This window comes from Mobula birostris, chromosome 7 (assembly GCF_030028105.1).
Source record: "Mobula birostris isolate sMobBir1 chromosome 7, sMobBir1.hap1, whole genome shotgun sequence".
Classification (NCBI taxonomy): Eukaryota; Metazoa; Chordata; class Chondrichthyes; order Myliobatiformes; family Myliobatidae; genus Mobula; species Mobula birostris.
The window spans coordinates 143,590,258-143,606,413 of NC_092376.1; the positions used below are offsets into that span (position 1 = coordinate 143,590,258).

General features: G+C 40.5%; 1 protein-coding gene across 1 annotated transcript in view; it reads left to right on the forward strand.

Moving 5' to 3' along the window:
* The window catches only part of LOC140200971 (protein FAM13B-like), a gene marked incomplete at its 5' end in the record, with an annotated part of 150,514 nt that overhangs the window by 75,808 nt on the left and 58,550 nt on the right, over nucleotides 1-16,156 (forward strand). Inside the window, 3 exons of the mRNA XM_072264611.1 lie at nucleotides 1,786-1,892; nucleotides 7,392-7,449; nucleotides 8,562-8,709. Of these exons, the coding sequence (XP_072120712.1) occupies nucleotides 1,786-1,892; nucleotides 7,392-7,449; nucleotides 8,562-8,709 (313 nt within the window). The remainder of the gene's footprint in view (nucleotides 1-1,785; nucleotides 1,893-7,391; nucleotides 7,450-8,561; nucleotides 8,710-16,156) is intronic.

A 16,156-nucleotide genomic window follows, 5' to 3' on the forward strand; every position in this document is an offset into this window, starting at 1 on the left:
ATCAAACACTGGCCTTATTGACTTTGCAAAAACACTTAATTCAGGGAACTAAGAGTGACTCTCATATTTTCTTTCAAATTTAACTCCTTGCAAAAATTTGTCATTTCCTCAGACCTGCATCATAATGACATGCAGACTGATTATAACAAAGGTGTCTACAATATACGCAATCTTGGTGTCGTACAAAGCTATGTAATTGGCCCAATGGTTTTCAGTCTTATCACTCCAAGCTTTCTGCAGATGTCATTAACCTCCAGGACAGATGGAAAAACTGCTCAACCTACTGTACATCAGCTCTACTGCAAAACCAAGATCATCTCAATTACAGTTACTGAGCTGCAGTATGCAAATGACACATTCACTGAAGTACATGAGATGGAGACCTGTATGCTGGGCATCCACAAAATAAAGATCCTCTGCTAATTTCTTGGCACCACACAATAATAAAGGTCAATGACAAGGCATTGGTAAATATGAATTGCTTCCCGTTCCTCAGCAGCTACCTCTCTCTGTAATTCAGACCCTTAAGTCTAGTAGCCATCCTGTAAATCTCTTGTGCAGCTTTCTTATAACAGAGGGGCCAAAACTGGACATTGTATTCTACACATGGCTTCACAAATGTCTTGTACAACTGCAACATGATATTCCAAATTCTGAACTCAGTGCCCTTCTGGTTCTGGATTTCCCCAATGCTAGAAAAAAGACAGAGTGCATTTACCCTATGTAGGCACCTCATGATTTTTATATACTGCTATATCATCATTTTCCTAAGCTCCAATGACAATAATCTCAACCTGTTCAACCCCTCTCCACAATTCAGTCCCTCAAGTACTAGTAACATCCTGTAAATCACCTTTGCATCTTTTCTATAGCAAGGAGGCCAAACCTGAACACAGTATTTTACAAATAGTTTCAGAAATCTCTTGTACAACTGCAAGATGACATTACAAATTCTGAACTCAGCGCCTTAACTGACGAAGGCCACTGTGCCAAACCTATTTCCAGGCCATCTAATTGTGACACCACTTTCCTGGAACTATATAGTTGTACTGCCAGGTCCTTTTGTTCTACAACAGTGGTAATGACTCTCCGGTTCACAATGAAAGTTGTACCCTCATTTATCTTCCCACAATGCAAACCTTGCAATATTCATATTAAACTCCATTTGCCATTCCTCAATCAGTGGGAAAAGACGTGAGGCAATTCAATTTGATTATCATTTGATAGGTGTTTTAATATAGAACCCAATCATGTTTGACATATTAGCTAGATATTGTGATTTAAATTTCAAAATCAGTCTAAAATCTATCACAGCATTTCTTTGCAAATTGGAAAATCAGATGATGATAAATGTATTAAATGATTTCTTATCAACTCTTTTTGGCAAACATTGTCAATGAAGCAAATAGCTAATTGACATAGCAGTTTTTGGATTACAGTTACATTCTTTCTCAGATGGGAAAACACAGTTATTCATATTTGCACATATTTTTGAACCTGCCATTGCTGGTATTGGTAGTTGCTGGTTTCTTGATAGTTTAACAAATCTCGATCAGAGAAAATTGTAACTGACACTTTTTCATATTTAATAGAGTCACATGGAAGTGTATCTTCAAAAATAATTTGGGTTTATTTGTTAAGTGCTGAAGCAAGCAGGCTTACAGCCATTCATATTCTTTGCCAAGATATGCTTCTACTTGCGAAAGATGTACACATCTTTCAGATAATGTATACATAAGTCTCGGGATGGACCTAAATAGTTTCTTTAATTTTGGGGTCTTGTAGGTTGTGGAAAGCTGTTCTCTTCCCAAAGTTCCACTCGTGGATGTGCCTGAAGAAAGCCTGGACAATGAGCCAATTGCACATGAAGAAAACAATAATAAAGAAGAAAGGTAATTTCTTTGTCTTTTTAAATATTTAAAAAATACTTTTCATAAAATACAAATTTCACTTACGTACATAAGATCACAAATACAACTGTATCGATCTTAATATGTACTGTAGGTCTTTTTACATTAGTGGAAGAGCTGGTACTTTGCAGTAACAAAAAAAAAAATTGCTGGAGGAATTTATTACAGCATCTGTGAGGTCATAGAGTGCTACAACACAGAAACAACCTTTTGGTCTACCTCGTCCATGCCAACCTGCTATTCTGCCTGGTCCCATCAACTTGCACCTAGATGATAGCCCTGCATACCCCTCACATCCATGTACTTATCCAAGCTTCTCTTAAATGGTAAAATTGAACCTACATTCTCCACTTCTGCTGCCAGCTCATTCCACACTTGCACCACCTTCTGAGTGAAGAAGTTCTCCCTCAGGTTATCCTTAAACATTTCACTTTTCAACCTTAAACCATTACTTTTAGTTCTGGTCCCACCCAACCTCTGTGGGAAAGGCCTTCCTGCATTTACCCTGTCCATACCACTATAATTTTATATACCTCCATCAAATCTCCGCTTATTTTCCAGTACTCCAGGGAGTAATGTCCTAACCTATTCAGCCTTTCCTGATAACTCAGGACATCAAGTCCTGGCACCATCCTTTTAAATTTTCTTTGTACTCTTTCATCTCATTGATATAATTACAACAGGGAGGTGACCAGAACTGCACAGCATACTCCAGATTAATCCTCATTAATGCCTTGTACAACTTCAACATAACATTCCAACTTCTGTACTCAATATTTTGTTTTATAAAGAGTATTATACCAAAAGCTGTCTTTAGAACCCTGTCTATCTGTGACTCCACTTTCAAGGAAATATGATCTGCATTCCCAGATCTCTCTGTTCTACCGCACCTCTCAGTGCCCTAGTGTTTTGTCCTCCTAAATGCAGCAGCTCACACTTGTGTGCATTCAATTCTATTTTTCAGTCCATTTTTCCAGCTGGTCCAGAACCCCGCTGCAAGCTTTGATGGCGTTCCTTGCTGTGCACTACGCCCACAATCTTGGTGTCATCTGCAAATTTGCTGATCCAGTTTACCATGTTACTATCCAGGTCATTGATACAGATGACAAGCAGCATCTGTATCCCTATGACACACCGCTAGTCACAGGCTTCCAATCAGAGAGGCAATCATCTATTACCAGTTTATGGCTTCTCTGACAAAGCCAATGTTGAATCCAATTTACTACCTCATCCCGAGTGATTGAAGTGAATAAATCATCTTGGTCTCTCTCTCATGAGGGACCTTGCCAAAGGATCTTGTTAAAGTCCACAAAGGCTACATCCACTGTCTTTCCTTCATCAGCTTTCCTCATAACCTTCTCAAAAATCTGTAAGATTGGTTAGACACGACCTTCCATGCTCAAAACTATGTTGTCTATCTGTAATCAGTCTCTGTTTATTTTAAATACTTAAATATCTATTCCCTTAGAATACCTTCCAGTAATTTATCCTTTACTGACAAGGTTCACTGGCCCATAATTTACTTGCTTATTCTTAGAGACTTTATTAAACTGTGGAACAACATTAGCTATCCCCCAATCCTCTGGCAGCTCATCCATGGCAAAGAACATTTTAACTAATCCTGTTCAGACCCCTGCAATTTCTGCACTAGCCTTTCACAAGGTCCAAGGAAGCACCTTGTCAGGCCCTGAGGATTTATCCACACTAATCACTACTGTAGCGTAGAGGTTAGCACAACAGTATTACAGCTTGGGGCATCGGAGATCGGAGTTCGGAGTTCATTTCTGATGCTCTCTGTAAGAAATTTGTGTATCCTTACTGAGAGCACATAGGTCTCCTCCCTTCATACAAAAGACATACTGATTAGTAGATTGATTGGTCTGGTGATTAGGCTAAGGTTAAATAGATGGGTTGCTGGGTGGTGCGGTTCATTAGACCAGGAAGGCCCGTTCTGTCCTGTATTTCTAAATATATAAGTAAACTGCCTGAAGATGGCAAACTCCTCCTCCGCTGCAATCTAAATATGGACCATGACCCCACTGCTGTTTTGTCTCACTTCTATAGACCGTATGTCCATCTCCTGAATAAATACAGATGCAAAAAATCCTCCATCTCATTTGGTTGTGTGCACAGATGACCACACTGATCTTTTTTCTAAAAAAATTGTGATAGAGTGGGATAAGCCCTTTCAGCCCTTTGAGACATGCCACCCAGCAATCTCCCAATTTAATCTTAGCCTAATCATGGGACAATTTACAATGACCAATTAACCTACCAACTGGTACATCTTTGGGTTGTGGGCGGGAACCTGAGAACGCGGAGGAAACCCACACAGTCACAGGGAGAATGTACAAACTCCTGAAGAGGACCAGTTTGTTCTTTGCTATCTTTTTTACTTTTAATGTGCCGGTAGAAGTTCTTGGGATTCTCCTTCACCTGGTCTGCTAGAACAACTTCATACCATCTTTTGGCCCTGCTGATTTCCCTCTTAAGTGATCTCTTGCACTTCTGGTACTCCTCATGTACCTCATTTGTTCCTTGCTGCCTATAACTGCTGTGCACCTCCTACTCCTTTTTCCCGTTCTCCTTTTTCCCGTTCTCCTTTTTCCCGTTCTCCTTTTTCCCGTTCTCCTTTTTCCCGTTCTCCTTTTTCCCGTTCTCCTTCTTCCCATATTCCCTAAATCTGTTAGCCTTGCATTTTATTCTGACAGGAGCATAGCAACTCTGTACTCTCAAAATGTCATTTTTGAAGTCCTCCCACTTACCAAGCACACCTTTGCCAGGAAACAGCCTGTCCCAATACGCAATTGTCAATTCCTTTCTGATGCCGTCAAATTGGCCTTTCTCCAGGTTAAAATCTCAATTTGAGGAGCTATCCTCCTTTATAATTATCTTGAAACTAATGGAATAATGATCATTAGATCCGATGTGATTCCCTACACATATTTCTGTCACCTAACCTGTCTCCTTCCCTAATCCAGTATCGCACTCTCTCGAGTTGGCACCACTATTTATTGGTTAAGGAAATTTCCTGAACACATTTGACAGTCTGTCCCATCCAGCCCTTTCACAGTGTGGGATTCCCAGTCAATATTTGGAAAGTTAGTCACCTACTGTCACAACTTAATGTTTCTTGAAATTATTTGTGATCTCCCGACAGATTTGTTCTTCTAAATCCTACTGACTATTGGGTGGTCTATAGTATAATCCCATTAATGTCGTCATTCCTTTCTTATTCCTCAGTTCCACCCATATAGCTTCAGACTGCCCTGTCTCAGAAATGCTATGACATTTTCCCAAACTAGTAATGCTGTCCCTTTCCTTTTAATCCCTCCCACTCTTATCATGTCTAAAACAATGGAACTCCAGAAGACTGAGCTGCCAGTCCTGCCCCTTCTGCAGGCAAGTCTCATTAATGGCTAAAATATCAAAAGATCCATGTTCTTTAACCTTACTTACAACCATTCCACTAGCTGCTCTGGCATTCCAGTTCCCATGTTGCAATTGACCCTCATCCACCACTTCAGCTGGCAGCTTGTTAAAATTTGCACTACTGAGTGAAGAAGATCCCCCCCTCAGGTTCCCCTTAAATATTTCACCATTCATCTTTAACCCATGACCTCCAGTCCTAGTCTCACCAACTTCTGTAGAAAAAGCTTGTGTGCATTTGCCCTATTAATACCCTCATAATTATGCATTTACAGACATCCCACCCTGCAAAAACATATTTCAGGGAGGTAGCACCATCAATTTGCGGGAGGTGGGATGTCTGCAATAGAGTAGCTCCTTAGCAGCTAGCCAGCTAGTTTAAATAAGGTTAGCTATGCTGATGAACGAATGACGCCTGTTGAACTTACCTCAACATGTTTTTTATAGTCTTTTTTATATTTCAAAATATACTTTATTCAAAAATAAATATATACAATAAACCATTCAATAACTTCCCATCCTTTACATATGTTTCCATTACAGTCTGTACATATCCATATTTATGGCCACCCATGTGGCACTCCAGTTGTTCGCCTTACCACATCATTGTTGAGGGGTATACTCCCCGCCACCCGGCCCCTCACACTCCCGTGGGTGAAGAAACCTATGCCGTGGTCCTTCCCCACCGGGCCCTTGCGGTGGCTGCACCGAGTTTCAGTGCATCCCTCAGCACGTACTCCTGCAGCCCAGAATGTGCCAGTCGGCAGCATTCTCCCATGGACATCTCCATGTGCTGGTAGATCATCAAGTTTCGGGCCGACCAAAGAGCATCTTTCACCGAGTTGATGATCTGCTAGCAGCACCGTATGTTGGTCTCTGTGTGCGTCCCCGGGAACAGCCCATAGATCAGAGAGTCCTCTGTTACGCAGCTGCTGGGGATGAAATGTGACACTAGCCCATCCATCCTCCTCCACACCCTCTTTGCGAACTGACAGTGTGTGAAGAGGTGGGTCACAGACTCCTCCTCACTGCAGTCCTCCCGTGGGCAGTGCGGTGCGGAGACGACGTTCCGGACGTACAGGAGTGCCCTGACTGGGAGGGCCTCTCTCACCGCCAGCCAGGCAAGGTCTTGGTGCCTGTTGGTGAGATCTGGCGATGAGGCATTTTGCCAGATGAACTGGACGGTCTGCTCAGGGATTATAGTCTTAACCCACCATGGGCAATAGAAAAGTCACTGTTGCAAACAGTGCAGTGAGCAACACTGTCATTATTTTGACCCCTATTAGGCAGGGATACACTTTAATGTAGTGTGGGGTGACGTACATTTTATATTTTCTTTTTTTTGGAACACTCTGCTATGGATCTCTCTCGCTCTCGCTCTCTCGCTCTCATTTCCAGGATATTGTATATAATTTGTGGGCAACAGGGAGCCACCATCAATATGCGGGAGACTCCCAGAACTTCTGGGAGAGGTGGGATGTCTGCATTTATTAGCAGTTCTCAAACTGCCTTCACAATCTCAAGCGCTGCAGAGATTGGGTCAACCCCTTGGATGTGCTCAACCTCTGAGTTCATCCAGCAGTTCTGTGTTTGCTCCAGATTTCTGGATCTGTGTCTTAATTTTAGTCATCTGCAGTAGGCCTGTTTAATTGAATTATTTTGATGCAGCTTTAGGTCTATAAGCTGCACATAAACAGATTATGAACTGAATATTCTGAAAATATATTTTGTTTCATTATTTCCAACTTGTTTTCAAATAATTAAAGTTGTCAGCTGATATTTATGTGGAAAATTAACAACTTAAGACAATTTTAGCTGGTCTACTTTTGACCATGTGGTAGTCCTGAGTGTTCACGTTGTATTTAGTTTCATATTCTTTAAGCTTTAATGTACCATCTTGGTGTTTAGAATAGTACATTATGGTGAGATGAATTTTAAATAATATTTGTGCAATGTATATTGTTTGGCTGTGGGACCATACAGAAAAATCACATTTGGAAAACTTTTTGAAAGTGAGCCAGAGGCAAAATGTGAAATGTTTTGTCTACGCAGGGAACAATGTATTTCGCTTTCTGAAATCAGAGTGGATAATTCTTCAAAATTAACTTTGGTGAGTAACAACATTTTGCAAAGTTTTATATAAGTGATTTTTTTCGCATGATATTCAATTTAAAATGTCACAAGTAATCAGAGTAGGTTTATTATTTGTCTTAAATAATTGTTTTATCATTATTAATTATTTAAATAGCAGCAAATAGAGGAATATAGTTTAGTTTACCAAGGTAGGTGAGTACATAGTTGTTTTTTGAGAATATTGTAATTAGAAGTAGTGATTGATTTGAAGCAGGATTAAGAAAAGCACCAGATTTGAATTAGAACTATCATAGGGTCTTGAATCCAATGGAAAATTGGAGAAATCCTATACATCACATGCTATTGCTTCTTTTAGCTAAAAGTGAGCCAAACAATAGCAACATTGCAAAATAAATAAAAAATTATGAATTTAATATATAGCTTGGTAAAGTAATATAGTTCAAAATTCTTTTGTTGGATGAACTGGATCCTGCAGGTTCCCCTTGGCATAGAAGTTTGTCATTCGCCCTAAAGGTGCAATAAAGTAGCAGCAGCATGCTGTGGTTCGGTTTCCAAAATGTTTTTGCCCAAGTGAGATACTTGTGTGAATCTGTATACTGGTATCTCACGTAAGTGTTGAGAATATGCTGAGTGTAAAAGGGGTTATTACAGCATGGAGGGATGTGGTACTTACAGTTGCTAGCCAGGAACTAGGCATGACCTTCTGTCTTTCTTGCTATTGTGCAGGGATCCTGGTACTTCCACAGTAATGAATTCCTCCATAGTGGAATGCGGAGAGTGTGTCTGAGATATGCAGTTTGGTGGGGCAGGGTGAGTGGTGTGGTAAACAGGCAGCCACTTTATACTGAGCTGTGGGGGATTTCATTATTGGGGAGATGCTAGCAGGGATGGGGAATTATGCCAAATTCCTGCAGAGCAATATACAATCTAAGCATTTTTTTTTCTTTTCAAGAGTATATACCTGTGAGTGTTTGGTTAGACCAAGCGCACTGAGAAATCAGTGCTTTGCAGGTCAGCCCTGAAATTGCTTTAGAATGCTTTATTTCAACTGACTATCATAGGATCTAATAGATTATTAACGAATGGTTAACAGTTAAATAAAACTTTTGTTGTCATATTCTTTTTCAGAAACTGCTTTCTGGGATCTATGATTTAAATGCTAATAAAGAGTCTAATATGCCAAAAAGTCTAGAAGTTTCTACTCGGGATAACAAAGTGCGCCCAGAAATTACTCGGCTTGATCTGAAAAGTGTGACTGAGACAAGTAACTGGGAAGGTAATTGCATTTTCAGAAAATTTAAGATGATGCGCACACTGCATTGATTTGATGGGTGGTTGGACAATAATGATCTTGTCTTAAAGTTTTTCATTTGCTAATTGTCAAACTGACCATGTTTGGTAAGTTAGGTTATTGTTGCCCCCTTGTAAATGGTACAGTGAAAAACTTGCAGTCCATACAGATCAATTCATTGCAGCATTGCATTGAGGTAGTACAAGCTAAAACAGCAAGAGTGCAGAATTAAGTATTACAGTACAGAGATAGTGCAGTGCAGGTGGACCTAAGGTGCAAGGTCACAACAAGGTAAAATCGTGAAATGGAGTTCAGCTTATCCTACTAGGGAATGATCCTTTAGTCTAGTAACAGCAGGATAGAAACTTGAACCTTTTCTGTCATGCTTTCAGACTTCTGTATCACTGTCTGATGGGAGGAGGCAAGGAGGAATGTTGGGTATGGGTGAGATGTTTGAATTTCCTGGCTACTTTACTAGGGCAGTGAGAAATGTACGCGGACTCTGTGGAAGGGAAGTTGTCTTACTGTGACATGCTAAGTTGTGTCCACAATTCTCTGCAGTTATTTGTCACATGTACATTGAAATATACAGAGAAGTGCATAGTTTGTGTCAAATCAAATCAGCAAGGATTGTGCTGGGTAGCCCCTCAAATGTCGTTTTGCTTTCGGCACCATCATAGCATGTCCACAACTTTCTAACCTTAACTATACATCTTTGAAATGTGGGAGGAAATCCACATGTCACAAAGATAATGTACAAACTCATTAATGGGGGGGTGGGATCAAATCCCGATCTCACACCTAGCACTATAAAGCATTGTGCCAATTGTTCTGCTACTGTGCCACCCTTGTGAGTGCTCATGGGCAGGGCAATGATGTATCGGCATAGGATGCTTTGTTGGATGCATCAATAAAAATTGAAGGACAAAAAAGGACATTACTTTGGATTTCTGAGGGAGTAGAGGCACTAGTCCGCTTTCTCAGCCATGACATCAACATGGTTGGACCACAATAGCCAATAGGCGTTGTCCAGTCAGAGGAACTTGAAACTTGCCTCCTGCCCCCCTTTTGTGAAGGCAATGACCAGTTCCGTTGTTTTGATGACATTGAGGGATAACTGTTATCAAGACACCATGTCACTAGGCACTCTTTCTCCTCCTTGTATTCCAACTCATCGTTATCTGAAATACAGACTACTACAGTGGTATCATTTGCAAACTTGTAGATGGCTAAGGAGCAGAATCTGGTTATGCAATCATAAGTGTACAGGGAGTGGAGCAGGGGGCTGAGGATGCAGTCTTGTGGAACACCATTGTTGAGAATGATCATGGCAGAGGTGTTGCTGCCCAGCCTTGCTGATTATAGGCTGTTGGTTAGGAAATCAAGTATATAGTTGCAAAGGGAAGTGTTGAGTCCCAGGTTTAGGGGTTTGGAGATGAGTTTGCTTAGAATTGCAGAATTGAAGGCAGAGTTGTAATTAATAAACAGTAGTCTGGCCTGGGTATCTTTACTGTCCAAGATACTCCAGAGATGAGTGTAGAACCTTGGAAATAGCTTCAAGTACAGATCTGTTTCAGCAGCAAATGAATTGCAAGTGCATTAAAATTGGGATGTTGGAGTCAATGCATGCCTCTGGAAACACTTCACGATGGTGGATATCATAGCCATCAGGTGGTAGTCGTTAAGGAATGTTACCTTGTTTTTCTTAGTTATGGAGATAATAGTGCTCTTAAAGCAATTGGGACCCTCAGATTGCAGCAGGTAAAGGTTAAAAATGTCTGCAAATACCCATGCTAGCTGATTTGTGCAGGATCAAAGGACGTGGTCAGGGATACCATCCAAGCCTGTTGCTTTGAGTGGGTTCACTCTCCAGAACAGTGACTCTCGATTCCCGTGCATTTGAAGCTGTCGGGCTGGGTGGTGATATTTCAATTCTTTGCTGTTTAAAGATGCATAGAATATGTTAAGCTCATCAGGAAGGGAAGCACAGCGATGATGCCTGACTTTGTAGTCCGTTATAGCATGCAAGTCCTATCAACAATTGATGGCTGATCTGCGGCTGTATTTGTCTTTTGGCATCCCTGATAACTTTACAGAAGTCGTATCCTGATTTCTTGTGTAGGTCAGGGTCATCTAATTTGAACATCACACTTCTGGACTTTACTAAGGAGTAGGTCTCCCAGTTTATCTGTGGTTTTTGGTTTGGGATCATCTGGAATATCCTCTTTGATACACAGTTCTCAACGCACACTGACCAAATGTCTGCTCTGCGGGAGAGGATGGTTTGGGGGGGTGGGTGCTAACTAGTGCAATAACTGCAGTTTGCAAATTTTAGATAATCGTTGGCTTGTTCCGAAACATTAAGTTTTTGGTTAAGTTCCTGCTTGGTTGAATGCTTGTGTAGTTACCCAAATCCAGTACAAATAATTAAGGAAATTTCAGATGTAACATCTTGCTGAACTGTGTCTGCAATTTTTTTCTGTCAGTTCTATCAAAAATAATCATTACTATGAAAACAGCTATGCCTAGAATACTGTCCGCACCCACATGCTAAACGGGAAATTTGTACTAGCTATGCTTTTTTTGGAAGTCTTCAGAGATGTAAATTTTGTTTTTCTAAAATGCAAGGGGATAGGCACCTTTGATGTTAGTGGGGGGGGGGTGACCTTTTTAAAATTTTAAAAGCCAACTTACCAAGAGTTAGCTGCTCCTCAAGAAGAAATTGATAAATTAATTTTGGATGTTACAAAATCAGATTGTTGTATAATTAACAAGCCCATGTTTGTCGATTTCTCATTATTTAAAATTGAGTAGCTTGTCTGGCCATATCCATTAAGAATCAGTTATATCATTTTGTTGTATTTCTGAAACAGGCCAATATGTGTCAGGGTATAGATTTCCCTTCCTGAAGTTTATTGAGAATAAATATTTTGTGTCTGGCTGGGAATTGTATTTTTGAATTATTTAATCAACTATATTTAAATTCCACAGATGCTGCAAAAGAATTTGAATTCCTGCTTCTGGTTCATTATTTCAGATATCTACTGTGTACATGAAAAAGGGTAGACAAACCATTTGTGGTTCATTGTTAAATAAGATTGTGTCTGGTGCATCTCTAAAATCTATATTTGTCTCTTTCGTAATTCCATGTAATTCTTTATGTGCAGTAGATGGCCAAACTGGGAAAGAGACATACTAGATCTAATCTTCGAAAAGATAGTTGGATAAATGACTGGTCTGTTGTGGGAAAACATTTTGGAGGTAGTGACTATAACTTATAAGTTCCAAGATGGGTATAAAAAATTTTACAGGATGTTCTGAAAATCAAGTTCCTTAATGGGGGGGGGGGCGGGTAGGGAGGTGGGTGGGGATAGAGCAGATTTCAATGCTTGGTACAGGTCCCAGCAAAAGTAGATGATGAACAGCCATTTGGAGGTAGGTCTATAAATGACCAATGTTAAATACTTTCATATGGAATAGTGGGTTCATGGTCAGTGTGTTCCTGTAAAGGTGATTGCAAGTCAAGGAATATGGAAATCGAGGACTGGATAACAGATACCAAAAAAACTAGCATATGACAATTGAAGATGGGGAGGACCCTTAAGATGTATAGAAAATATAGGGGACTACTTAAAATGGAGATCAGGAGAGCAAAGAGGGAACATGGAATATTACTTGTGGGCAGAATCGAGGAAAATTCCGAAGATGGTACATGAAAGCAATACATGCTAAGGAGTTGGTGTCCATGTTGAATGAGATCCCTGTGCTCGGTTATTCTGGTGCCCTTGAAGCTCAGGATATCCACCATGGTGGAATAGATTTTGATAACAAAATGGACTTGAACATTTTTCTTCTGCGGGAAAGTGATGGATAGACTAGAGTTTGTAACACTTTTGAGTGTGTGCACTGAAAGAGGGATTTTGTTAGATGGTGTAAGGAAGGGAATCTAGACCCCTGTACCTTCTCCCTACTGGTAGTAATGATAGACAATATACTGGATGGTCAGGGTCTTTAATGACCTATGTTGCCTTCTTGAGGCACCACCATTTGGGGAAGTCCTCAGTGGTGGGGAGAGTTGTGCCCATGATGGAGCCTATAATTCTGTAGGCTCTTTTGATTCTGCACATTAGAGTCACCATACAAGGCTGCGATACATCCAATCAGAATGCTCTCTATCTTGCATCTATAGAAATTAGATAGTTTGTCATGATGCCCTCTTTAGCTCACATCCAGTAATCAGACAATATCCTGGTAAGTCTCCTTTGCACCCTTTCCACTGTCTCCATATCCTTTCTCTATTGGGGCAACCAGAACTGTATGCATTCTGACTGGAGTTTTATAAAGCTGCAACATGACTTCCCTACTTTTATACTTGATAGCCCTACCAGTGAAGGCAAGCATGATATAAGCTGTCCTTTTGTAATACCTTATCCGTTTTGGTAGACATTTTGACTGAATTATGGACCTGGACCTCAAGATCCCTCTGTATATCAATAATATAAGGGGCCTACCATTCACTGTACACCTTCTTTCATTTTCCTTCTCAAAGTGCAATGCCTTGTACAATTGCCCAGATTAAGTTCCATCTGCCATTTCTTTGCTTGTATCTGTAACTGATCTGTATCAGCGGTCCCCAACCACCGGGCCACAAAGCATGTGCTACCAGGCCGTGAGGAAATTATCTGATTTGGCGATATGAGTCAGCACACCTTTCCTCATTCTCTGTCATGCCCACTGTTGAACTTAAACGCATGTGAGGTCATTACCCGCGCATCATCTATGTCAGTGCGGGAAGGAGACCAACTCCTTGAGCTTGCAGATGACGGCGGGCTGAAAAGTATGTTTGACATAACATCTCTGCCGGCGTTCTGGATCAAAGTCGAGGCTAAATATTCTGAGATAGCCACGAAAGCACTGAAAGCGTTGCTTCCATTTCCAACATATCTCTGCAGTGAATGCAAGGAAAACTAAATTGCGGAATAAACTGGACATAAGGAACCCCTTTCGAGTATCGCTGTCTCCCATCACCCCTCGATGGCACCAAGGGCTCCCACTGATACAGCAATATTGGTGTGTTGCAATGATTTTATATGTTCATACAGGGAAAATATGTGCTGTGTGTTTAATATCCAAAGTTACTTAAAATGTTATGATGCTATTGACTTATAAGTGACTTGTATAACCATATAACAATTACAGCACAGAAATAGGCCATCTCTGCCCTCTTAGTCCATGCCGAACGCTACTCTCACCTAGGCACTCAGCCCATAACTGTCCATTCCTTTCCTGTCCATATACCTCTCCAGTTTTTCTTCAAATGATAATATCGAACCTACCCCTACCACTTCTACTGGAAGTTCGTTCAACACTTACTTCAAGCTTCCCTGTCCTCCTCCCCTGATAATTGACTTCTCACTATATTCATGCGAGGAAAATATGCGCTGTGTGTTTAATATTAAATTCGTTAGGTAAATCCTTTTAGAAACAGAATTAAGTGTATTAGCCACTTATCACCTATATTCTGGTCGTGATTAACACCCCCCCCTCCCCCCGTACAGAATGGTCAAGATTATTTGTAGAAGAAAAATCAGCATGTACACACATGCGCACTGGTGCCCGCGCAAGGCTTCATGGTCATTGTAGCTTTTCTCGGGGTAATCACAACGTCTTTGACTGCTACTCTTGTCCGTTGGCAACCCTACCCCCCCCCCCCCCCACCCCCCCGGGACAGCCGGTCCGCAAGAATATTGTCAATAATAAACCGGTCCACAATGCAAAGAAGGTTGGGGACCCCTGATCTATATCACACATTATTCTTTGATAGTCTTTGACATTGTCCTCAACTCCACCAATCTTGATGTCATCCTCAAACAGCTAATTCACCCATCTACATTTTCATCCAAATCATTGCTATATCATGAACAACAGGTCCCAGCACCAATCCTTGCAGAACACCACTGATGTTAGAGCTCCAGTCAGAATAACAGCCTTATACTGCTGCTCTGAATCAGAGTCAGGTCTATTATCACAGACACATGTCGTGAAATTCAGCAATACAATGCAATACATATAATGAAACTATAAATTGCTCTAAATTACAATATGTACCAGAGGATTGGAGGATAGCCAACTTACAATAAGATGGCATCCTTATTTAAATGCCTTATTAAAGTCTCTGTAGATAATTTTCACTACTTAACTTTACCAAGCTGCTTTGCTAACTCCTTTTTTAAACAAAAACACCTCAAGTTTGTAAGACAAGACCTTCTATCTAAAGCAGGCTTTGCTTTTCCAAATACACATAACTGTTCTATCCTCAGTTCCTCTTCTATAGCTTCTCTACCACTGCCCTATAATCCTATAATTCAATTTGGGTAGTCTACCACGTATCTCTTCCTCTGATTCATCTCCAGCCCCCAATCACCCATTTTCAACCCCCCCCCCAATCCACCCACTGTGCACGTGTTTCACTCGTCCCCCATTGTCTCCACCTGCCCTTCATCTCTCCCCTAATGGTTCCTCATCAGATTCCAGCACAGTAGTATTTGTGTTCCTGTTTATCAAATCTCCAGTTCCCGTACTTACCTTCACCCTCTCCCTCTCTTGCCTGGCTTCAACCCTCTGTCATTCTTGATCCATCCTTTATCCACCTATCAGACCCTTCCTCTTCCTCATACTGCTTATCTTCCCTTTCCATTCTCAGTTCTGATGCAAGATCTCCATCCCAAACACCAACAATTCCTTTCCCTTACAGCTGCAGCTAGACTTGCTGAGTACCTCCAACATATTGTTTTTACTTTGCTGATTCCAGTATCTACAGGCTCATGTCCCCAGCTAAGGTTGATGTTGTGAACTCCTCTCTTGTTTTTTGTGTGACATTACTGGTGTTAAATTTATTAAAGTCACTCTAAATCTGAGAAATGTTTTGAAATGTTTGTCACACTGCTGGTTTTTTTTCAATGGAGAGATTATTTTTGGCTCGTGTGCCCCCTTTCCTAAGAAATACAGTATAACTTAGTTTTGTCTTCAATCTTGACCATTCTCCTACTTGGAGCAGTAAGAAGTATAGTTCAGTTTTATCCAAGTAATTTTACACACATTAGTTTTTTTTAAAACTCAAAACTTCTGATTGAAATCCAAAACTTAATTCTAAAGTGGTAAAAAAGGACTTTTAAACCACTTAGATTAATCAAGAGAAGAGTTAACTGTTGAAGATGAAATTAAAATATGCATGACACTATATTGATACCTAAAATTTCAAAAAAAAAAGTTATCACTAAAAGCTGTGTTATGGAGACTAAAGAGATTAGTGAAAGTATGAAAAAGTAGCATAAATTAAAAGTTATGAATTTATGTAGAATACTAAATAGTTATTAAAATAACTAACATTAAATGACTAGCATGAGTGGGCACAGTTTTAAGGTGCTTGGAG